Below are 25310 nucleotides of genomic sequence, written 5' to 3'. Positions count from 1 at the left end.
TGTTTCCGGCTCTATCCTTTCCCCCTTTTCTATTTCTTTTTCTGGGTTCATACGACAATGTGATCACAACTGATTTATGTCTGGCAAGCTGCCAGTCTCTGAACTCTCATTAACTACCCCAGTCAAGCAAAACAAAAAGCCATCCATTCTGTATTTGAACTTGAAATGGAAAATCATCTGTGTTTGCTTTTCTCGATAGGACGCTGAGATGGAGCAAAAGTGTAAGTCTATTTTTTTTGGACGTGGACTACACTTCCTGATGAAAATACTTGAGAACCCGAGAGCTTTGAGTGTCAGATCCACTGTGACTCAATGCTGGATGGTCCCCATTAAAACAGCACAAAGGGCTTTCTCAGCAGCCCTGCCTGGGTTATCTCTACTACTATTCAAGTTTCCTAGGTAAAGAGTATTTTTTAGGATATCGTTGCCTACTGAGTGAATATTCTGAATTGTTATGGATTCATTAATTTACCAACATTGTACCACAAGTAATGCAATGAGACCAAACACACATAAGGCTATGTCCTATAAACATCTGTGATTAACTTAGAAAGGAAGGGGAAACCAATAGTCTATGTTGTACTCCGGTTACTTTTACACTCAAGATTCTTATATGTATTCAGTCCAGATTACCACAGACATTGTGTTCCCATTCTGTCATGATTCCAGAGGTACTGGAATCCAAATATATGAGGTTAACACATAGAATGGGAAGTTGACCCTATAGGCTTTTACTCTTTTTGTAAGATTATACCTGAATACCTGAGCCAGACTTAATACAATCACAAAACATTTCTTTTCACTTCTTAAATTTCCAATACATCGATGTGAGTGCTCAGTAAATACTGAGCAAATGAGTGAATGAGTGAATGAGTAATCAGAGAAGAACCTCATCTTGGAAGGAAGCTGGTGTGAGTCAGCAATTCCCTAACATTGCTGCATACGAGACTCAATAAGTGCTTTATTTGTATTTGTGGTATTTCTCCAAGTACCACTTTATTTTCCCCCTCATTCTATATCCTTTTAATTATTGCTCACTATAATAATTCAAACAATATAGAGGAGTCTAAAGAAAAATTTCTTCTTTTTCCCTGAAGTAACATCCCAGTTGTATACCCACACTTAATGACACACTATGTGTTCTTCTATAATTTTTCTTTGTTTAAATGTGCTCAAATACACTTCCAGTTTATTTTATAAGAATGGTATTGGATGATAAATATTAGCTGAAAACTTGCTTTTTCACATAGTATATTATAGACATCCTTCCAAATTAACATTTGTACATACCAGTCTGCCTTATTCATTTTATTAGCTACATGGTATACATAATATAGAGGCACCATAATTCATTCAAAGGTTGTTTTGGTGCATGTGTGTGCACAAGCTAGCAATGCAGAAATAAATACTTATGTAGTTCTATTACATCTATAGCTATCATACATTTCCAAAAGTGGGATAAAGAGCATACACATTTAAGTTTTAATAAAATATGGCCATATTACCTGATTCTTCATCCTTACCTATACTTGTATTTCTTAATCCTCTACTTTATTATAAATCTATTGAGAAATAAACTGGTATCATATTGTGGTTATTAATTTACATTTCCTGGGACAGTTTGTTTTTAAATACAGATTCTGGGTCTCACTTTGAATCTACTGAACCAGAATCTCTGGGGTCAGCACCTGTGAATCCTAGTCTTTGTAGAGCTGCTAGGTGGATCTGATGCAGTTAGTGCATGGACAGGCATTTAGGAACCACTGATCAAAATGATCTCTTGGTTGAGACATAAGCTTCTATTATTTAAAAACAAAACAAAACAAAACAAAATCCTCAAAAGCAATAAGATCTGGTTAGTAAAATTTGTATGTGGCATAATCATGTTATATTTTCTATATGACAAAACTATACTTTTTTATTTTTAGTTTTTTACATCTTTATTGGAGTATAATAGCTTTACAATGGTGTGTATACACTTATTTTAGATGTTGATACAAATCTCAGCTTACCACCTTAACTTTTTAAAAATGTCTGTGTCCAGTCAGAAAGAACAGTAAAGCATAGCTGTTGGCATAATCCATTTCAAGACTTTTGAAACATCTTTAGCTGCATGGCCAAGGGGCATAGACCCCTAAGGGTGGGCATCCTATAGGAACCTCAGGGCCCTGGGACAAGATGGAGTTGAACGACAAAGATCTGGATCTGTTTGTGAGTTTTATTTCTGTCAGGTATGACCTGCTGGATCACAAGCAAACCATTTCACCTCTCCAAGCCCCCATTTCCTCATCTAAAAATGAGAATAATATTTCATACAGCTTCTGGAAGGAGTTAACGAGGTGATGCAAGTGAAAATGCTATTCTACATCTAAGCACCAATGTAAATGCTAACCGGCCCTCTATCAGATAGCATGATAGCTTTAAGGTTTTTCTGAGATATATAAATTTGGATAAGGATACGCTGAACATAAGGAACCTCTGTGATATGTACATGGATTTGGAGGGGGTGGGTTCCTGACAGATATGGCCTAATACAAATTCCTGTGTCAACTTGTTTTCTCTCAGTGTTTGCAGTTTCACTCCTGGGATAAACTGCTGTTTTTCTACTAATGTCCCATTTAAACTGACTTTCTTGCAGCTTCTGTAGTTTTAAATGTCATAAAAACTCACTCAAATCACACTTCAGCTAAGCTTTAAAATTAATTTTAAGATAGATAAAAGTACTACCTAATATGTTGAGTACCAGTCTTTGACATAAAGAGCTTTATATCAATTAACTCAATTAATACTACAACCCTATGAGGTATACCATTATTATTCCCATTTTGTTGATGAGGAAACTGAGACATGGAGAAGTTGACTTGTGCAGAGATACACAGTGAGAAAGCCGAATTTCAAGACCAGGTGCTTCGTCTCTAGAGTTCATGGCTTTAACCACAGTGTTACATTGTCTTCAGGGAAGATAGGTATTGATATCAGGAGGAAGAAGAAGATTTTAGTTATGATAATATTTTTTATTCATGATCCCCATAGAACACATAGATTGAAGTAAAGTGTTTCTGCTCCTTTAGAACCTGAATGTTTGATTCTCTGGTGATAAGTTTGAGCCCTGTGGATATTGGAGTTATTGAGCCTCTTTACTTGGACAGAATTTTTCAATTGATAAATCCCCGTAACCAGTTCTTTCATTTTTGCCTTTCAGTGATCCAGTGAGGCAGAGAGACTTAAGTCTGGCTCTGTCCATGACTGTTCAGCATTCACTCCTGGTGCTCCCTCTGGGAGTATCCCTTATTGCTCCTTCTTACTCCCTGCACCTGGCTAACTCTTCTAATAGTCTTACTCTTGTCAAGTCACTGCCTTAAGGAAGCCTTCTTCGGTTCCCCCTAAAGTGTAAGTTTTTCTGCTATGCACTGTTGTACCCTGCCTCCAGTTTCAGGAAACTCCACACAGGAAACTCAAGGAGGCTGGGAATGAAAGCACCAGCTTTGGTGGCAGATGAAGCTGGGTTCCTGAGATGGTCCCAGGTTCGCTAATAAGAGTGTGTAGATATTTGGAAAATGCTGCATATTAGAAGAAGACCAGGCTTCTGGTGGCAGATGGTTCAGAGGTCGTCTGCATTTTCAGTCCTAGCTTCTCAAAACTGTTGACTTGGTCTTTAGCGTTAGCTTAGACTCTTGACCCTGTGTTCCTCAGCTTCTGTTGGGATGTTTGTTCAAGAATCAGGTATTGAAAGGTTACTATGTACCTGGGAGTACAGGCATTGCAGTTAAGTAATAGACCCTACTCTACTAGCCGTGGATCTTAATTACTTGGCTTAATCTGTCTCTCAGGGGCTTCCCTGGTGGCGCAGTGGTTGAGAATCTGCCTGCTAATGCAGGGGACACGGGTTCGAGCCTTGGTATGGGAAGATCCCACATGCCATGGAGCAACTAGGCCCGTGAGCCACAACTACTGAGCCTGCGCATCTGGAGCCTGTGCTCTGCAACAAGAGGCCGCCATAGTGAGAGGCGCCTGCGCACCGTGATGAAGAGTGGCCCCTGCTTGCCACAACTAGAGAAAGCCCTCGCACAGAAACGAAGACGCAACACAGCAAAAATAAATAAATTAAATTAAAAAAAAATCTGTCTCTCAGTTTCCTCATCTGTAAAATACAGATAATATTAGGATCTACTTCATCAAGTGAGATCATCCATTCAAACAAAGCTCAGACAGTAATGTTTAGAGTTTAGTAAGTGCTTGGTAAATGCTGTTGTTCACATTATGAGTTAAACTCCCAGTCTCTAGTCTGGGAGCTCCTGGTCTCAGAGCACTTCCCTAAGAATTTATTTCTTGCTGCTTCGCTTTTTCAAAGCCCAAATCTAAATCTTATATTTCCTCTCTAATCTCCCATTTTCTAGCCTGCTCTGCCCTATCATGTCCCAAGTTCTGGTGGGGCATCGCCTTTCTGAAATATATACTTAAAAGTGAATGTTATAACCACTGGAATGACTAAAATGGAAAAGATGGAAAATGAAAAAAATTGATGGAGATGTTATGCATCCAGAACTCTTATAGTGCTGGTAGGAGAATAAATTGATTCAAACATTTTTGAAAACTGGCAGTAAAGCTGAACACATTACCCATCCTGTATTTAATTCAGGGATTCCACTCCTAGGTCTTTCTCAGCCTAGGCGTTGTGTATGTATGTAAACTAAAAATCATGTAGAAGAAATTTCATAATAGCACAATATTAGTTATCCCTTGCTGAATAACAAATTACTCCAAAACTTAGAAACTTATAACAACAAACATTTATCATCTCAGTTTCTGTGGGTCAGGAATCTGTGGCTTAGCTGGATGAAGGGCCAATTTACCCATTAGGCACAGTACGTACAGTGCCTGGAGCTCACAGTGCTTGTCAGTACAAATTCCTTTTTGCAATAGATGAAAATCGTCTTTTTTTTTTTCTTAGTGGAGGAAAGGGCCCATGAGACATGAGTGCCAAGATCCCACTAAAGTCATATAATCACCTAATGCAGCCCTGGTTGAGGGTCTCTCATGAGGTTTTGGTCAAACTGTCTTCTGGGAACACAGATCCACCTTCAAGTTCATTCAGGTAGTTGCTGGCAGGTCTCAGCTCTTCTCTAACCGTTGGCTGGAGGTCTCTGTGCCTCCCCACATGGGCCTCTCCATGGTGGCCTGAGTGTCCCCACAACATGGCAGACAGCTTCCCCTAACGAAAGGAGGGAGAGAGAGGCGCCGAGGTGAAAGTCTCAGTGTCTTTATAGCCCAGTCTTAAAAGTGACATACCAGGGCTTCCCTGGTGGCGCAGTGGTTGAGAGTCCACCTGCCGATGCAGGGGACATGGGCTCGCGCCCCAGTCTGGGAAGATCCCACATGCCGCGAAGCAGCTGGGCCCGTGAGCCATGGCCGCTGAGCCTGCGCGTCCGGAACCTGTGCTCTGCAATGGGAGAGGCCACAACAGTGAGAGGCCTGTGTACCGCACACACACACACACAGAAGATGTGACATACCATCATTTCTGCCATCGGTCACACAAAGCAACCTGAGACAATGTAGGAGGTATGTGAATATCAGGAGGCAGGCATTTTTGGGGGCCTCTGGGAGCCTGGCTACCACAAGTACTACTTTTAATAGTTAGAAACTAGAAACTATCCAAACGCCTATCAAAAGCAGAAAGGATAAATAAATGATGGTGTATTCATACAGTGGAATTCTACACAGAGATGAGAATAAACACTTTATAATGACATGCAACAATATGGATGTACGTCATAAACATAATATTGCACAGAAGCCAGGCACAAAGAGCACACACCCTACAATTCCATTTATATAATGTTAAAAATCAGGCAAGACCACTCGTGTTAGAGTGAGGATATTCTCCTGGAGAAATAATGACTGGAAGTGGATTCAAGGGGGGCTTCTGAGGGACCAGCAATATTTGTTTTTTTCATCTGGTTCCACAGGTTTGTGTGTGTGTGTGTGTGTGTGTGTGTGTGTGTGTGTGTGTGTGTGTGAAATTCATTCAGCTATACATTTTTCTCTATACATATTATACTTTAAAAAGAGTTTTCTGAAAATAGGTATTAGCACACCTTTTTTTTGGTCTCCTTTTCCTATCATTCTGGAAATGATATCTGTCACAGATAAGCATAAACCTGCAATAACTATAATCTCTGGTCAACAAATTGGTCTGACTCAAGGCCTCACCAACTGTGAAACCTTGATTGGATAAACCACTTACCCTCTCGGAACTATAGTTTGCTTGAGAGTAGGGTGGACATGCACTATAGCCTCAATGTGTGGTGGAGAATATTGAGTAATATCAGATACATTTGAGCCCCATCATATACAGGGTCAAAGAGTAATGTAAAAAATTGAGTGTAAACAAATTACCTTTGAAAATTACTTAGATAAGCCTTAAATCAATAAGATGCCCTTGAGGCTCAAAAACCAGGAACAAGGAATTTACTTTTTTTTTTTGCTTCTCTTTAGATTCCTGCTCTGGTCTTCCTCTCTGTGGGGCAGCCTCGGATGAGATTGGCTGGAATGGGGATGGGAGGAGGGGAGGTAGGGGGCAGATTTCTCACTCTCTTGATCTCTTTTTTATTAAAGACACATAATTGAATTTCTGTATTAAATATACCTTTACAATGACTCCAATGTATGTGAAAGCACCAAAAATTATAACAATATTAAGAAAATGTAAGTTATTATTCATATTTGGAACAGGTGTTTTCCCCAGATTATTTTGGTCTAGAGAGACTTCGTGGATAATGTCAAGGTTAAACAAGTGACTAATTAAAGCCATTTAACCAAAAGAGGGGGCTGCTTGATGCTTGATGGCATGTTGGGACAATAAGTAGAGAAAGAAGCTGAGGTCAACATTAGATAGAAAAATAACAATTTTGCAAGAGTGTAGTACTTTATAGATGACAACATTTAAATCACTTCTTTAAAGCTAAGCTTATTTTAAAGATGAGGTTTAACTTCTCAAGATCACCTGACTAGTTTAACAGGAGAGCTGGGATTCATAACCAGATCTTCCAAGTTCAAAACCATAACACGGTACAAACCAGGATCTCTGTCTCTGTCTCTGTCTGTCTGTCTGTCTAGTGGTGGTGGTGGAACAGAGAGGTAGGTCTGAGGATTTGTGATCTGGCTCTCCTGGGCTTATCTGGCCTCAGCCACCTCGGTGATCCATCTGACCTTGCCATCTTCTCTAGGCAAGGTTTCCTAGATCAACCAAGATAGTGAAGTGGGGAGAGCACAGTTCCCTAGATGGCTGTGTTTCTCACCTGGGCAGAGACTTGCTGCCCAGGATGGGGTTAAAAGTTATTCCTGTGCATTCTAGGATGTATGAGGTTTAGGGAAAATCCTTCCAGGTGATAGCTGGTTTCTGATACTCCAGGGTAGGACCAGGTTATCTTTTCAATACATACGTGCCTGCATCACGCTTATGCATGCATTTAACACCTGCTTATCATTAGATCATCAAACCATTTGTAAAGACAAACCTTGACCATTAAAGACATATGCTATGAGATAATTGTGATATCATGATTCAAGTCTGGGTTTATTCTCCTTGTGGGAGTTGGGAGCCACAGTACATAGGACTATCTCTGTGCCTTACAGCTCTGCAGGTGTGTACACCTTTTTAATGTGACTGGAGGCTCCTCAACAGGGCAAGACCTTCCTGTATTTACTAGAAGAACCCAGAATTAGCCATTGCAAAGTGGCTTAGGGAGGAGGGTAGGGGTGGCCTCCCTGGAGGATCTTCTCCAACTCCTCACATATAGGAGAGATATCTCTATTTTTGGTATGATCCTATTTCAGTCTTTACAACTTCAGTCATTCCATGGGGTTTCTTTTGGGACTCTCAGGTAGCAGCATGAGGCCCCCTGGTGGCCTGAAATAATTCACAAGTTTACTTTTCAAGTAGTTGGAAAGGCAGGCATGGCTAGAGAAATGTTATACAAAGATAGTAAATACTCACCTGGACGTGGTGCTTCCAGTAGAAGCAGGGTGGAGTAGGATGACCTATTTTGGGAGAGGTGAGAACTAAAGAATTTTCTTTTATGAGATTAAAACAAACTAATTCTGGATCAAACACTCAACACTTTCTGATTTTTATTCTTTCGTTCATTTAGCAAACACTTATTGAGTACCTAATCTGTGCAGGACATTTTATTAGGGGTTTAAAAATATATGACACGTTATGCACTTATAAGGAGTTTTGGAAGAAGATAAAACATTTATGGTACTCACGTGATAGAAAATGAAAGTTGCCATCAGAGAATAAATAGGTAGAGCCTCTTGAAGGAGCAATTCCTTTCAGATAAATGGGAACCTCTGAGAAGTGGTTGCACTTAAGCTGGGGCTCTAGAAGCAGGATTTGGATATGTCTGAGTTGGAGAGGGAAAGGATGGCATTATGCAGGAGGGAAAACAGAAGTTTGAACATACATGGAGGCAGGAAAATTGAAGCCTGATCCAGGAATGGGGAATCGTCTGGTCTGGCTACCTCATGAGTTTTGGGGTTGGAGTAACAATGAAAGCTGGATACATTTGTTTGGATCATACAGAGCAGGACCTTGAATACTAACCTGAGAAATTTCTTTATCAAGCAGTGGGGAGCTTTTGGATATCTTTGAGATAAAAAAAAAAAAGCATGTCAAAACACAGTATCCCTCCTGCTGTCATAAACACAATGCCATACACTTGCATTTGGTCCAGAGGAGTGTTCACCCGCATGTGTTCAAGATAATTGTATTCAACAACTCCAGACTTTCACCATCTGAACTTCAAAGCCAGGAGAAACTAGGTCATCGAGGTGTCTCCCCTTAACAAAACCACCTGAGCACCAGGGAGCAGTCAGTGCCAGAGGGCTCCTGCCACGTTTAATTAAAGTCCTTGATAGAATGTCTTTCATCGAAAGTGCTATGCTAGGCTTGTTTTGTTTTGCTTTGTTTTTCCAAGGTTTAGGAAAGGCTTTGTGCCTATCTTTCCACTCTAGTTTAATATGGTTTAAACGACGTGAACCGGGGATATTTCTGGCTAGAGTTATGGCGTAGAGTCCTAGCTGCTCAATATTCACAGAATTCAAGCAGTAACGTTATTTGCATTGTATTATTGCTAACTCAGTTAAGCAGCCTGAGAATCTACACAATGCCTGGTATATAGCTGGTGCTCAAAAATATGTTAAGCAAATATTTAACAACTGATCTGATAAATATGTAACACACATTTAACAACACATTATAAAATTCCTGGCCCAGGGCATTGATTTCCTAATTATAATGGCATATAAATCTTTTAGAATAAACATAATTCATATTATTCTTCAGAGGTCGTGAAAAAAAATGATGTGATAAAAAGTAAAAATCTTTTAGTTAAGTTAGGAAGAAGCAACATGTCCATTCGAGAGAAACACAATTGAGATGTCGTTGTCAATGAGGAAAGGAAAGATGGGCAATCCGGAACTGCAGTAACAGTAACTACAATGGAAATAACCATTTAAGAAGTTTCAGCAGCAATGAGTATTTATTATTTTGAATAAAATGTACATTAAACTTTAATATAAAAATCATCAAAAGTGCTATATTGGATTATTTTAATATTAATTTATCCCCGCATGTCATCAAGTAGCTACACATTTTACCTTTTTTTCTAAACTTCTGACACAGCATTACGATCATCTAAAAACTGTCCAATGTTAAAACATAAAAAAAAATATTAGTTTATTCTTCAAGAAAAGTACCACCAGTGATGAGTTACTGAAAGTGAAAAATAAAACAGATGCTAGAGAATCAACTTTTTGGAAAAAAAAAATGATCACAGAATTTCACAGGAGTATGCAAAGTTCAAGGCCGTTTAGACTCTCAGCAGAACATTTTTATGATATAACATCCTAATAGCGTAAGTTATCTCTTTTGGAGGCAGGTTGCTGGTGTGCCAGAACTCATCTTCTCTTGCCTACTTTCCAAAGTGAACCAAATGTTGTCTAATGCCACACACCTCCCATGACCCCTAAAATGTTTAATGTAGAGGAAAAACTGATTTTTCAGTCTTAGAAATAGCCCTCAGAGTTAAGTTTGTCATCGAAGACACGAGTCATTGCTCACAGACAAGAACCCCATCCATCCTCCACCCTCAGGCCACCCCCATGCCTCTGGTCTGCGGCAATGCCAAGTCCATCCTCTCCCACACCAGTCCTGGGTGCACTGGCGGACGGAGTGAGAGCAGGTCCTTCAGACCACACATCCCGTTTGGTCTCATTCAGTCCTAAGCAAACAAGCTTCTCTGATTTGCCACGAGAGCCGTCTGACTCTCCCGCCTCTTGGCTTTCTTGCTCCTCTGTCTCACCTTCCAGCACAGGGCGCTGGAGGCTAACAAAAAAAGTCCCAATGACAGAAGGACCAGACCTAAGATGGAGATGATGGAGCCATGGGAATTGAAGCTGTAAGCCACGGCAGTGACCGCTATCCCGGCGATGAGGACCACCACGGCGAAGGGGATGATGCAGCGGTAACAGGAGAGCTCAGCACCCCCCGTGGCGGCTGTCAGCTGAATCTCATTGACCAGGGGGACCATGGTGACCATGACTTCACCATTGGAGCTCTTCTCCATTGCCACTGGCTTGGGAGACTTCGGGGTTCCCAGGATCTCCTTTATGGGCTCTTCGGTCATTTTTACAGTATGCCTCCTAGCTGAGTTCACAGACTAGACCTGGGCGGTCTCACCAGGGTGGAAGCTGTGGAGGAGAAGACAGCAGATACCAGTTAAATGCATCAGAGTAAGCCCCACAAGTAGGAGTAAAGAGCTGGGGGAAAGACCACTGTGTTCTTTTCTAGGAGGCATGGATGCATGTGAAAATCAACTTTAATATATTGTTTTCCTAATTGTTTGCATTCTCTTTGCATTGAGAAGAAAGCAAGATAAAGCAGAGAACCATAAAGAAAGGGAAGATATAAAAAGCAGGAAGCACTTTACAGTGCTTAATGCACTCTGGCGGTCTGCAAATGTTTTACAAGCTTTTCTGCTTTGTCTATTGCTTTTCTTTCCTCTAAACACACAGAGAAGCCTCAATCTTAATCCCAAAACAGCCTCATTCAAGAGGAGAACACGTTATAAACAACACTTCGCACAGTCCCTTCCACGCTCACAGCAACCTAGACTCTGCCGGCGTTTCCGGGCATAACATGCACTCTTTCCAAACTATTGCCCATTCGCTGTGCACCAAAGCAACGTCAAGACCAGCAATCAGCGTACAAATGATGTTCTTCTACATCAACTGACAGTTAACAAGTCTATATTGTTGTAACTATTAAATACAGCGAAACATGCATCCTGGGTCCATGATGGGGGTGCAGTTGGGCAAAAATTCAGGGACAATAAGGCTAGGATATGTGAGCTAAAATGCGGCAATATCCTCTGATCCGTTTGAAAAGGGAAAAGTAAGAAAAATAATTCAACATTTTTTTGGACAAAATTTTGTGCTTTTTTTATGTTAAAGAGAAGATCAATTATTACGATAATTAGCTGTCAATTCACAAATTTTCCACTAAACTCAACAAGGAATTTTGATATTATATGTACCACGTTAAAAAAAAATAAGCATACTAGACAAGCATAAAGATTTACAAGTTCATTTTTACCCCGCGCTGCTGTGTACAAAAACTTGCTGCGCTGCGCTGTATCTTTCTAAATATTTTGAAGCTGAACATTTCAGGGTGAAATCTGAGACTCTCGATCAAAAGCCTCTGGTTGAAACGCCATCTATGAGAAATCAGTGAACACTCTTCTCTTGCTCAGACATGGTACGTCATTCTCCTTTACCATCGAGAAGTGATCCAGCAGCTAAAGGGTTGAGCAGTTATAGTTACTGAAAGCATTTAAAGGAAGATACTGGAGATGATTTCAGTGAGATGAATACTTTGATCATATTAAGCACCCACTGAAAACTAATTCAACACCAAATCAAACCTCACAGTTTCTTCCTTGCTCTGGGAGGTCCAAAATATCACTCCTTGTGCAATGAACTAAAAGTTAGAGCTGCCTATTTGCATGGGATTTTTAATCACCAAATTAATCACTGCTGTTCAATGATACCTTAAATACTGGCTAGGCCAGTAAAAGGATATTTGAGACTCTGACTGAAAGAAAGAAAAAATCTCCACCCCAAAGCTGAGACTTCAGCTAACCTGAAAATGAAGCTCCGTCTCCCAAAGACTTACACTGACCCATACCTCAGAGAGAAGCAGTCCATTACCAAGGAGACCACTGGACTTGGGAGGGAAGGAACAGCAGCGTCTGAGCTTCTTCTGCGACCTCTGGGAAGACAGCCTGTAACAGCACGTCTGTAAATAAAGTGACAGGACGGGGATCTCCTCTGGGGAAAAAAAAAGATATAATAAAATACTGTATGGCAGGTTTTAGAATCTGGAGCTCTTTCTTTTACCCTACCTCTTCCTAAATGACGCTTGTCTTTCCCTCTCTCTCTTTTTATTTCCTCCCCCGCCGGATTGCCCCTCCCTACCATTTTTTTTCCTTCGTTCTTTTCCTTGCCAGCAGATTCCGAGTTTTGGCTTCCCCCAGCTCTGCTCAGTGACATGATAAGTCAGGATCATTCTAGAGTCCCTAGAGACAGGAGGCAGCTTTTACATTTATTTCTCTTGCAGCATTTACTGAGTGCACTGCTTTGCATTACTCATTTTTTCCCCAGCCAACCTCCAGATCTCCCTCCCGCCCAGCAGGCATTTTCACAAGAAAATCCCAGAGTCAGCGTTGCAGACCCAGCTAAGGGGACAGAGCTGAAGGGATAGACACTTTTAGGGCGGGAGGAACAGCTGTGAAGTCATTGAGCAGCTGAATCCAGCCTCTAAGCCAGCAAAAATCTATGTTCCCAGGTTTCCCAAGTATTCTTTCTTCATATATGTGTGCTGGCCATCTGAAGCTTAACCCACCACACACCACCCTCCCTTATTTGATATTAATTCATTTAGGAACAAGGGTGGGAGATACAAATGTTTGTCACTAAGGGGGAAAAACAGTCATTTTGATTTAAACATGATTACTACTTGTGCTAGGAAGTGGGTAACTTCGGCAATGCTGAAATCATCATTACCATCACTGTCATTATAGAGCACCTGCAAGGCGCATGCATTAACATTAATTCTCACTAGTTTACAAACGAGTTTATAGATAGTTTATAAATGAGGCTCAGAGAGGTTAAGTAATCTGACAAATTTCACACAGAGAGAAACCCTTGGTTTGAACTGTAGGCTTTAAGGAGCACACAAATTATGTAAGGAGCTTGTTAAATGTAGATTGATTTAATAGGTCTGTACCAAGCTCCTGGCTGATGTCAACCTGCAGATCCTCGACCCACTTAAAGGAGCAAGGTATTTTAAATATTCAGATGTATATGGCTTGACATGTCACTCTCTCAAACAATAAAGGTCTATTTCCCACCCCCTGTCTGCAAACGGACTTAGAGCTTTAGACTTTCTTACAGATAAGCTATTTAAAATTTTAAAACCCCAGATTGTCTTCCGGAGGGAAAAATGAGATAATACTGGGTGACTATTATAAGTTCATCCCGATACTTCTGTAGCTCAAAGTTATCCATCCTCTCTTTTTTAATCCATACAAGTTTGAATAATAGCTTTTTAATTGATACAACTAATACTACAAATATAAATTAAATCTTGAAAGAGATTCGTTTTCCTTCTTTCTCTCGAGCTGTTAGATTTCTCTGACTTCTGGTGGAGGGCATGGACGTTCTCAGGCATCTCATCTCTGTTCTACGATAGCCCACTCTTTCCATCCTTGTCTAGAAATCATACCATGGTGATTTTGTCATAAAGGGAGAGGGGCCAGAAGTCCTTTTTTCTAGAATGGAAATCAGAGAAAGGGCTTCTTCATTAAAAAGAAATAAAGTTGAAAAGTTCCTGAGGCCTGGCTGAGTCGGGGGAGCCCAGCCTGCTGAGGATGATGAGTACCTGGAGGGCCTCGGCCACGACTATCCTCAGACTTTAAAAATGTGGGATATAAAGGGACACATTCATCCTCCAGGAGGAGTGCTGTCACTTGGTGTTTGAGAAGGGGTACTTAGAACTATGGCATTTCAGCACTTGCCAGCAATGCCCTGGGAGGACAGGGATATTGGGAGCCACGGGCCACATAATTGGAGGTTTGTGAGAAGCTCCTTATGAGAGCAGCATTCTTCCCACTGTGAACTGTGGCCTTCGGGGGCAATTCCTCTTTACTTTCTAGCAGGGGCTGCTTTCTCCCTCAACATAATCCAATAACCCCACTGAAGCTTTGCATATCATCACCCTTTCCTGTTGACCATGTTCCCCCATTGTCAAAGTCAAAGGTACATGATTTGAACTCCTTCCAGAGAGAAGCCAGAGGCACCTTTTTTGGATGGTGACCTCTTGGCTGAACTTATAATGAGGGACAGTGAATGCATTTGTGCACTGGGAGCAGGGTTGGTCTGTCATTATTTTTTCTAATACCCAAGCTTTCCTCAGCCTTTTCAGGCTTCAGATGTTACATTCACCCTTATTCTTCTTTAGAGTATGTGCGTCTGCCCAGATACACAGATGCACATCTTCAGATTGCTAGTAGACAACTGATGGTTTGTTTTGATAAATACAGAGAAGTAGAAAGCTTTGGGATAAAGCAGAACTTATATCTAAAGAATAGATACCTATCATTATACCCAAGAACGCCTGCAGTTTTAAATGATTCTTACCTCTTCAAATTAAAATTCAAAGAATTCCTAGTGATCAATGCCTGATGTCTTTGAATGATTTTTCCTCCCTCCTCTCTGTGCCTATAAGATATTAAACATTCCTGAGAGTGCCTTAAGAGACACCTGCCCCCAGATGCAAAATCTCATTCACAAAGCAGCAAGCCTTCTTTCTGCAAGACTTCTTTCAGAAGGGAGAGGAAATCTTTCTGGCTCTTTTTAAGCAGAAGCCTCCAGGAGATTCCTTTAAGCATGGAGAACTTTTCAGAAATCTTCTAATTCATGAATTAAATCTACATCCTCTTACCCCACCCCACCCCTCCAAAGACATTCCACATTTCTTTCCCAGTTTCAAACACCAAGGCGAAGATCCTTACCTTTCCCAGCCAGAATTGGACTGACACAGCTGCCAGCTCCCGGCCAGGCCAACAGCTAGCCAGAGACTGTGATGCAAATCACTACGCTAGGGACTGTAAACAAAGTACTCACCAAGGCTTAAACACAATTAAGGGACCAGAGGAAAATTGATGAGAGGAAATTCCTTAAGTGCTGTTGTATTTTCTTCCATATTTCCCTCTATGAAAATGGAATCCATGTATTTTTTTTAAAGGGACCCAAGTTTGGAAAGAGTGTCCTCCTTTGTTTTTCTTTCTTTGTATCCTCATTCGGGCTTCCATTTTCAAGGTTTTCCCTATCCAAAGCCCCCATTCTGATACTATCCCTCTGTAAAACTGTGAACCTGCAGAAAAGAATTTGTAATCCTTGTTCTATACTTCTAGGAGGGTGTGGGGTTGGGAGAGTATGTGCAGTGGGGAGTGAAAAGGCAAATTAATTTTTTCACCATAACAAGCAAGTAATAAGAGGAGTAAAGGAAGAAGAGATCTATTGATGGCGAAATGGCATTTGGTTCCTTGTGTGGACCCTCTCCCTAAAGCCAGAGGAGAGGTCTTATCAGTGCTGTTCATCAGAGAGGGCGAGGCACCCTGGAAATGGTGGTACCCAGGAAAATCGCATCTCTGAGCAACTGAGCTAAACTTCCACCAAAGGCATCATAAAAAGCAGAATTAGGAACACTTGCTGTTCTGGAGAAAATTCCCCCAAATTAAAAAAAAATCTCATTTTACTTAGAAACAAGCCAGAAACAAAGTTATTTAGGGAAGGGAGATATAGAAGTGGAGGAGGACAAGGAAAACCGTGAGTACCATGACCAAGAGGAGATTTTGCCTGTTTCCCTTCAGTAGAAGCCAAAAGGGTTCATTTTCTCAATTAGAAAGGGCACTATTTTGTTCCTGCCATGGGTCGATGTTGTTGAAGACCTGAAAATTTCTCCTTTGGGAACACACAAACTTTTCATTTTGTGAAGAGCACCCCCATGTGCATTCAATTACTCTCCCATATTTACTTTCAGTTTGCTTTTGCTTGGTGTGGTTGATTTGGCTAATTTTCAGCAGGCCTGAAGATGCCAGTTCCTCCCAGTTCTCTGTCCAGTCGCCACATGCCTTTGATCTCCGTCATCGCCCAGTCCAATTGGATTCAGTGAGATTTGGGAAGCTGGCCAATTTTTCTTCTTTCCAATGCTTCTTTTAAGGGTGTGTCTGCATTTAAGCTCTGAAATCATGGACATTTTGGAAAGTGATCTGTGCTTGTGTTTTCATTTTGGATAACAGGTCATATTATTTCTACTCCTACCCCTGCCCCAAAGCACTTCTCTTTGAGGTCTAGGACATCAAATAAGGAGATCTGATAGTAACAAGTGGAATAATGGGTATGCCTCAGATATAAATATATATTTTACTATTTGCTGGTCAATTTTAAGGTACCCCAAACTCATAAAATCCACACAGATATAGAAAGGAAAACACATCTTTTAGATGTACACTCTGGTCACCATTCTCTTACCCATTTTGTTCTGAGTCACTATGAAAGATTGCATAAACATAAAAAAAACAGAATTGCTGAAATCAAATAACATGGTGGGACCTTAGGGAAGGATGAATAAACTATCTTTCACTTCATCAAGAACGAATTGTCATTCTGGCCTCACATGAGAAGAGGCTGATTTTCTTGTTTCAAAATCTGAGTATATACTAAAACAGCTATGATAACATCCCCATGCATCTGGCACAATCCTTTATATTTGTGTACATTATTTTTTGGGGGGCCTAAGATGAGGAAGCTCAGAGGTAAAGAGTTATAGCAAATTGGACTGACACTTTCCCAAGACAAGTGCACAGCACTTGGGTCAGCTTCCCCTACTGGGCTATGGATCATGTATTCAGGGGCTTGTACAGCCCACCATTTTTGCCTTTTCCAGAGAAGGAAAGGGAGGGACAACAGTACCCTCTCCGCTTTGCCCCTCCTCTTCATCCCTGATAATATGGGGCCCTTCTATGCCTTTTTACAGAAGCGATCTCCCCCTAGCCTCTGGTGACAAATGTCACTTGTCCATAAAATGATGTGCACAAACATCATGTGACCCCAATCCACACCAAATCAACACAACATTTCTAGGTTTCAACATCAGTCTGGTCCTGGGGATTTGAAACCATCCTGTAACAAGTAAAATTTTCTAAAAGTTAATAATCTACAATGTTCTGTAAGGGTCAGTTAGCTTCTCTTGTTCCATATTCATAGAGCAGAACATACCTTCTGACCTGATTCGTCATATCCCAGTTGTGTAGCTCTGGTCTTGAAATGACTGGCATGGGATGGGCTCACCAGTCTGGCCCTCCTCCACATGATGAAACATTCAGTTGAAACCATAGATTTTAAGCTCTGCGCTTAAGTAAGAGGAATGTTGAGTTTATGTTCACAAGTAGATTTTGTTATCTCCAGGTTTTAGAGAAAGAAATGGGGGTGTCGAGGGTGCCACTACCCCCAGGTCTAATTCCAGGCTGCTTCCTTCTGAGTCGACCTACGTGATACATCCAGTTTGAAGAGGAGAGAACACAATAAGGCTTATCAATCATCTAATATGCACCACTGATATACAGACCCTGTCTCAGGTCTTTGTATTTTTATTTTACTAGCGAGGAAACTAAAACTCAGCAGCGTTAAGTCCCTAACTTGCCTGGGATGCACTGATACTTACTACACACGTTTTGGGTGCCAAGAACTTGTTGAATGTTCTAGTTGAGCATATTGAAACCAGTAAGTAAAGCATGATTTCTGCTCTCAGGGAGCTTACAGTCTAGGACAGGAAAGCCACAAGTAATCTTTCTGCTAGAGGGAATACCAAACTGCTATGGGAGACCCCTGGAAGATGAAACCAGTCTGGTCCAGGTGGGAGGGAAAGCTTCATGGTAGACTGGTACTTGACAGTGTAAGTAGGGAAGGAGAGAAGGTGATTCTAGTTGGAAAGAACAGCCTATATATAAACGTAGCTCAGAAAAGTGCAAATCTGCAGAGAGCTTTGAGTAGCCTGTGTGGCTGAATTTGAGAGAGCATGGGGCAGACAGGGAGCAGTCCAAATAAGACTGGAAATTGTTGCTGGTGAGATCATTGCCTCAGGGTTGAGTCTGGACTTTATGTTGAGAGCAATGTGGGTTTTGAATAGGATGGCATGGTCGGCTCTTTGCTTTGTCAGTAGTAGCCTGGCATTAAAGTGTTGGGATGCATTAAAGTGTTGGGGGCGGGGGGCTGGGGTTGGGGAGTCAAAATGGGGAAGCCAGAAAGTGTGCAAATTAGAGAAACTTTGTGACTGTCCACATGAGAGTGCTGGGGGCCTGATAATGGAAAATGCATACAGGTGGGGAGTCACTACAATGGGCAGAATTGGTAAAAGTTGGCAATGGATTTCTCAGGGTAAAATTACCAAGGGAGAGGGGTTTGTAAGGTTTTTAAGCCTAAGTAATTAATAGCTTGGTGATACTGTCAGCAGAAATAGACGGCACGGTGCGGAGGGTATACACTTAGTGTGGTTAGCATAGCTATCCATTTCTCCAACACAGAGGCAAATGCTAGAGAAAGTGGCATTACTGCCTGACTACTAATTTGTGAAGCATTGTCTTAGTTGCCAAATAATGTTGTCACAGTCTCACAGATGAATTTTCCACTAAAATTACGATTGGATTTATAATTCACTTCATTTCATGCAAACACACAAAATTGCAGATACATATGCAATATACATACATGATTTGAGATTGCTAACTTTCTGCCTGGAACAAGAAATAAATATTTTAAAAATTCAGATTTGAGACTTTAAATGTACTGACTATATGCAAATAATATATTGATTCAATTTTAAAGTTTAATTTTAAACTCGTCAAAAACGAGAACATAAGTATGCAGTTCTTTTGTACAGTTGTCTATAGCATGAAAAAAGCACCTCAAAGATGTTTTCTGGGGATGAAAATGTTTTCTTCTCCCATTGATCACTACTCCAAGGGTTCGTATAGAGAGTTCCAATCACTTCACATTTGGAGAAACAGCCTTTGTCTGTTATTGATATTAAGAGCTAATTTTATGTTGCCCCACGAGTTAAAGCTTTAAAAAAAAAATGGCAGTCCCAGTCCACTATGGATTTCTTTAGAAATGTCCTGTTTTGGGCCTCATGCATTGTAAGCAAGCCTTCACATTAGGGTTTTCCAAGATCATGTTGACTGGAAAATCTCCCATAAGTTCCTGAAGGATAGTATTAATAATTATATGTGTAAGGGAAGTTTTTGCCAAATAAATGAACAAGTAAAAGGATGACTCTACATTGAAATCAGATATAAACTTGAAAGCTCAGATCATTTTTCAAATGGATTATTTCAAAATGTCCAGCTATTTAGTGCTAATTACATTAGTTATTCAGTTATAATTGAATTACTCAAATATTATTTGCATTTTCCAGTATTCTTTGGATGGTGGGTACCCTGTAGACCCAACAAGAGGCTGTACCTAATAATAAACAAATATTTATTGAACATTTAGTTTGTGTTATATACTTTTTACAAATTTATTATTTCATTTAATACTCATAAATAATCCAGCAGGTAGCTGCCAGACAGTCCCATTATATAAATAAAAAGATTAGGGACTTGTTTTGGGAAGTCACCATTTAGAAGATGGTGAAGCCCAGAACTAGAACCAAAGCCTGTTTGACTCCAAAGTTTATCCCTATGCATTATTGTTTCTGTGTTCAGATCATATGCATGTTTTCTGTTGCTCATAGGAGTTTACACTCACCCCAGAATAAACTTGGGTTTAGAAAAAATTATTTTGCCAGAAAAAACATGCAATCACCTTCCCACAGAACACCTGTAGTGACCCATTGATGGGAATAGGATCAGCTCAAGAAACTGTTTGGAAATATTTTTATCCACTTAAAAAGTCTTTGGTGTTCACAACGTGGGTGGGTAGTGGGAAAGGGAACCATTTGCCCAGCTGAACTGAGGTCAAATTAGAACTATTTATCTTATGAACTTATCTTATGGAACAATACAGAGAACAGATCCCTTGCTTTCTTTCTTCAGATAAAAATTTTAAAGTCTTGCTTCACAAAGGAGACGGTACCTTGCTGTCTCCTTGTTTACTTAAGTAAACTATACAGGAAATGGGCATTATTGTCTTTGTAAAAGCACTTGTAAAACTTGATGAAACTAATGATCCCAAGACAGTGCATGACCACAGAATGAGAACACGATGTTTCTTCCATCGTGCACACTGAGGGCGTCAAGTCCACTTTGAACTCCAACTGGCCACTGAGCCTGGTCAGTAAATCTGCCATCGATATCTTTGGATGACTTCCAATCTGAGGGGCTCGATGGTCTCAGGGGAACCTCTCTCCCCTGACTATTTCTATTTATCTTCTAAGTTAAACTTAGTTTGGAAAGGCTTCTTTACAGCTCTGATCTGATTTGTTATTTCTTTCTAGGGTTACAGGGTAAGGTTTTGGATCACTTCCACAACAAAATTAACATTTCTGACTCTATACTCTAGTTGTGCAATGAAAACAGCCATAAACTGAAAGTGAGGAAACTTGGGTTTGAATCTTATTTTTTCCTTTTTGTTGACCTTAGGCAAGACACCCAACCTCTCAGGGTCCCATTTGTCAGATCTCAGAGTACCCTCTGTAGGTTCTTTAGTATTCTTTCCTTTTATTCTATTTTAAAAAGCCTATTTGGGGTCTTATAATTTCCCATATCATTATCAGAGAACGTAGATGAGACAACTTGGGAAAATAGCTAACACAACTACCCTAGCTACCAGGAAATCTCTTTAAAAAAAATATTCCCTGGTGCAGCATCTGTCAGCAAAGCCATTAACCTCTTACTGTGGATATTCATCTATTTCCCTGAGAGGAGAGTTGCAGACATCTGGCTCAGACACAGACTGCAGTGCAAAGGTTTCCTCCAGTTCAAATCAGAAATTCTAGGATTGCAGTGTTTACACACTAATTTCCACTCTTGCTGATCCAAAGCCGATGTAATAAGAAGTGTGAGGTGTCCAAGGAAATCAGTTAAGCCATAGATGGCAAGTTGAATTTGGAAGGCAAGCATCAGGGGCCAGAATTCCCACTGGTGGAGCCTTACTCTGCTGTGACTGTCACGATGAGATATAAGTCCGAGATCTCAGCTCACATCTTAAAGTGACAGGACACAGGAGCAGCCAGGTTTAGGGAAGACTGGTGCTAAAGCCCAAGGGTGAGTCTCTCTGGGAACGGGAAGCAGGTACTGCTGTACCAATAAGGTTTTGGGGCACAGAATTTTTCAAGTTGGAGAAGAAATTGAGCTTCCCACGGGCTGCCAAGGGTGTGTCACATGGAGCGTGCACTTCCTTAGTGCTTCTCCTGCCCCAGGTCACAGAATCCAGAAGGGAGCAGCTGTGCTGTTTTATGACTTGCATTAACACAGATTCCTATATAAGCACCCAGTTCAGATCCTCACATTATGGATTAGAGCAGAGACAAGGATGAATCTATATATTCCCCTCTTTCTGAAATTCCTTTTTGTTTTCTTTGTGGTAGGAGTATAATTTTACCACCATCAAATATATTCTGTATACCAGTGAGGAGTTGGACTACCTGCATGAGAATTGCACAGAGTACTTACAAAAAAAAAAAAAAAAGTGTTTCAGGATTCTACCTAGACCTACTGTATTATTGCATCAAGATGTTTGGTGTGTGTGTGTGTTGGTAGGTCAGGAATCTGCATTTTTTTATTCATATCCCAAATGAAGTTTGAGATCCTCTGCTTGACACTAATATAGCAAACTATTGAGTATGTGCACTTAACCACATGGTTCTCTGGTTAAAAACATCAATGGTTCCTTTTCATTGAAGGGTCAGCTTCAGCTTAGATCAAATTGCAAATACAACACACTATTTCATGTTCCTCTTGCCTGTTGGTTCTTACCTATACTCAGGATGATGTCTACTCATTTTTCCTGATACCTCAAGCATCACCTACTTCCGTGATAAGTCCTCCTCTGTCATTGGACCAGGCAGACCTGAATTTCCTTCCACTGTGTCCCTATATTGCTCTATGCTAGGGCGTCTTGACCTAGGCACTTTTGACATTTGGGGCTGGATAATTCTTTGCTGTGGGTGGCTGTAGTGTTCATTGATGGATGTTAACATCATTCTGGGCTCTACCCACTAGAGGCCAGTAGCAGCTCCCGAGCTGTGAGAACCAAAAATGTCTTCACGCACTGCCAAATGTCTCTTGGGGGGCAAAACTGTACCTGGTTGAGGACACTGCTCTACACTTACAAATATCATAGCCCTAGGCAAATAATGTGGAAAGTTTCTGCTTGCTTGTTTATCTCCTCTGAGATTCTGAGAGTTCAAGAGTAGGGGGTTTGCAAAATGTATCCTTGTGTCCCCTGTGCCAAGGCATAGCACCTGATGCACAGTAGGCATGTAATACACATTTCCTTAGCAAAACTTTATTGAGGTACTAGATGTCAGAAGACCTGGATTTTAGCTTATCTTGGTTGGCTCTACGGTTTAAAATGTGGTGACTCTGGACACATCAATTAGCATCTCTGTGTCTCAGTTTCCCTCATTGGAAACATCAGCATTGTGCCTTCGGGTTGTATGTGGATGGAATGTGAGTGGGTCTATGAAAGTGTAAAGTGCAGAAAAAGCCTAGTCAAGGCAACGTGTCCTGAGGAAGACAGGCTGCTGTCATGTTTTTATCCTCCGGGCACAAAGTCTGGGTAGCACTGAAAATTCAGGTCTGTGCAAACAATACAATGTTTTATAACAATATCTAGAGGATTTCTTTAAAGTGGAACACTATAAATACAAGAAAGTTTGTTGAACTGATTGAACCTGTGATATGGAATGAGACTACCACAAAGACTAAGCATAATGCTGTACAACACACTATAGAAACCCTAAAGTTTCAACTCTCTGCCCCCATATACACTTGTGCGGGTCTGATAAAGATCCAGCCAAGCCTAAGGGAGCCTTCTCTGCTCTAGGTCTGTCTGATGTTCTGTGGCCTCCAGGAGCTGCCAAACCCATTCTTTGAGCCCTATTCTGTTCTGTGTTGGGACTGTGGCTTCCTTGTTTCCTGGCCTTTAATATCAGTGGCAGGAAATTAGGTTTTGCACCTGCAACTGCACAGAATGTGTGGCATTAATAGGGAGTCTCATCCACTCTTTGTAAAGATGTTTTCCTCCAATACACCCTATGGAATGCCTCTCCAGTTAGCTATTACCTTCAGAAACCTCTCTCTCTCATTCTGCTGACCTGCTTTTACGACTTCCTTTTACACCCTGGGCATGCCATCATTTTTGCCTGCATGCTCTCCCAGCGCTGTGGTGGGCTGGCTTATAGACCTCCCTCCCTTCTTTTAGCAGAATGAATTAGTTTCCAGGTTGAGCTCAGCTGGGAAAAACCTCTGTCACAGGGAAATGTGGGCTCTGATACGCGAGTGTGAGCATGTGTGTGTGTGTGTGTGTGTGTGTCTGTGTGTGTACCACCATCAACTCTCCTCCAGCTGCAACCGACCAGGACTTTCCCACTAACCATTTCATGCCCCAAACATGTAGGCTGCAAAAGCACTCACAAATTGTAAAACTATACAAACAAGTCAAAAAGTCCTGCATGCATATACTGCTAGGGCTGCAAGAGGGCTTGATAACCATTTAGTCTAGCTCTTCCATTTTACATTTGAGAACATAGAAGCCTGCACAGGTTAACTGATTCCCTCTTAGTATTTTCTTTGCAGTTTCTGACCATGTCAGAAAGCTACCATGACTCATTCCATTACTTTTTAAATGCATCATAGCTAATCTTTATTTTCCAACTTTTTCTATACTTCATCATCATCTCTTTAAGATTAAAATAATAATTTCCTGTCAATATAGGGCTTGGGGATATCTCATCTGAAAGAGGTGGTAGGTGTTTTTAAAATAGTGAGTTCTGTGTATTTTTACAATAACACATGGTTTACAACAATGAATAGGACATTGTTTCCATACAAATTGACAATTATTCTGCTCCAAAATTTTTCTTGCAATTTCTTTTTAAAACATCTTAGGCAGATTTCTGAGATTTGTTTGTAAGAAGATGGCTCTGGAGGATATTTGTCTGCTCATTAGCCACTAAAATTTTCCTATTTTGAGAATTTTAAGCGAACTTATAGAATGGATGTACCTGTCTACTAGTTTATCTGAAGAACTCATGGACAGTTTTTTTTTTTTTTTTTTTTTTTTTAAGAATAAACAGTCAATTTTATTGGGCTCAGACTAGGAATCTATGGGTCTTGAGGACCTCTGTGAATTTGTCAATTTTCTTCTCTCTGTTCTTTTTGCCCTGCTTCCATAGCCTCATAAGCTACTTCTTCTTCCAGTAATGGATCTTGGTCTTCTCCTTCCTCTTTTCCTCCAGGGTGGCTGTCACTGCCTGGGACTTCCAGCTAACCTCATGATCAAGGCACCCTATGTTAGCAAACTTTTTCATAGGCTTCGGATGCACAACCTTGAGGGCAGCAGGAACCATCATCTGCTTTTTTTGTCATAGGGTGGCGTGATCCCATCAAACATCTTGAGGTGGTCCAGAGCAGCCTGGCCTCCCTTGGTCTTATGGGGCAGCATGCCTGTGGGCAGAGGACAGCAGCCCTGCTCAGTGGGGCATGCGAGGACCCTGCTGCCTGACCCAGGCAGGCAGACAGGTGGCCTCAGATGGTAATGAATGTGGAGTCATCTCATGGTTGGGAAACTCGAACATGAGTGCAAAAAGTCCTCATCACCAGCCTCATGGACAACTTTATTGAAAAGCTTGGCAGCCTGAGAATCCAGGATTGTTCATTGCTGATCAAAAACTGTTTCCTTGTGGACTCAGATCAGTAAAAAATTAAAATGAGGAGGGAGAGACTGATATAGGATTTCAAGCTATTTTTGACCACCTGACTTGAAGAAAAAACTAAGAAGTAATAGTCCCTCCTTCCCTGCACACCATTCCCAACCCATTCTACCTAAAAATCCTTCATATTGTGGGTTTTATTGTTCATTTTAATGTTAATTGTATTTTAAATTAAGTCCCTAAGAAAGAAGTTGGCCTTTCTCATTCTTTTCAGAGTGGTCTGGGAAATACTACATCAATGCATCTA

At 40.9% G+C, this 25310-nt stretch overlaps 1 protein-coding gene and 1 non-coding gene across 5 annotated transcripts; both read right to left on the bottom strand.

Moving 5' to 3' along the window:
* Positions 1 to 9526: 9526 nt before the first annotated feature.
* Positions 9527 to 15199, bottom strand: TMEM100 (transmembrane protein 100). Of its 4 annotated transcripts, none has more exons than XM_060081370.1 (3): positions 15138 to 15199; positions 12251 to 12393; positions 9527 to 10755 (listed from the first exon to the last, which is right to left on the bottom strand). In XM_060081370.1, exon 3 carries the CDS (start codon positions 10689 to 10691, stop codon positions 10287 to 10289), a length of 405 nt encoding a protein of 134 aa, XP_059937353.1. In that variant the 5' UTR covers positions 10692 to 10755; positions 12251 to 12393; positions 15138 to 15199; the 3' UTR covers positions 9527 to 10286. The 4 variants fall into 4 exon arrangements, with proteins under 4 accessions (XP_059937353.1, XP_059937354.1, XP_059937352.1 ...); XM_060081371.1 differs by lacking the exon at positions 15138 to 15199 and adding an exon at positions 14764 to 14831; XM_060081369.1 differs by lacking the exon at positions 15138 to 15199 and adding an exon at positions 12541 to 12641.
* A 9673-nt stretch (positions 15200 to 24872) lies between these two features.
* Positions 24873 to 24957, bottom strand: LOC132479432 (small nucleolar RNA Z195/SNORD33/SNORD32 family). Its single transcript, XR_009530547.1, has one exon. It is a non-coding gene; the product is annotated as a small nucleolar RNA Z195/SNORD33/SNORD32 family (small nucleolar RNA).
* Between the last annotated feature and the right edge of the window lie 353 nt (positions 24958 to 25310).

This window comes from Mesoplodon densirostris, chromosome 18, assembly GCF_025265405.1.
Source record: "Mesoplodon densirostris isolate mMesDen1 chromosome 18, mMesDen1 primary haplotype, whole genome shotgun sequence".
NCBI classification, from domain to species: domain Eukaryota; kingdom Metazoa; phylum Chordata; class Mammalia; order Artiodactyla; family Ziphiidae; genus Mesoplodon; species Mesoplodon densirostris.
The sequence above is the reverse complement of the archived record's forward strand: the minus strand, read 5'-3'. Positions and strand labels throughout refer to the sequence as shown.

Coding starts and splice junctions, on each gene's coding strand:
- TMEM100 (XM_060081370.1), bottom strand. CDS start 10,691: ATGACCGAAGAGCCCATAAAGGAGATCCTGGGAACCCCGAAGTCTCCC.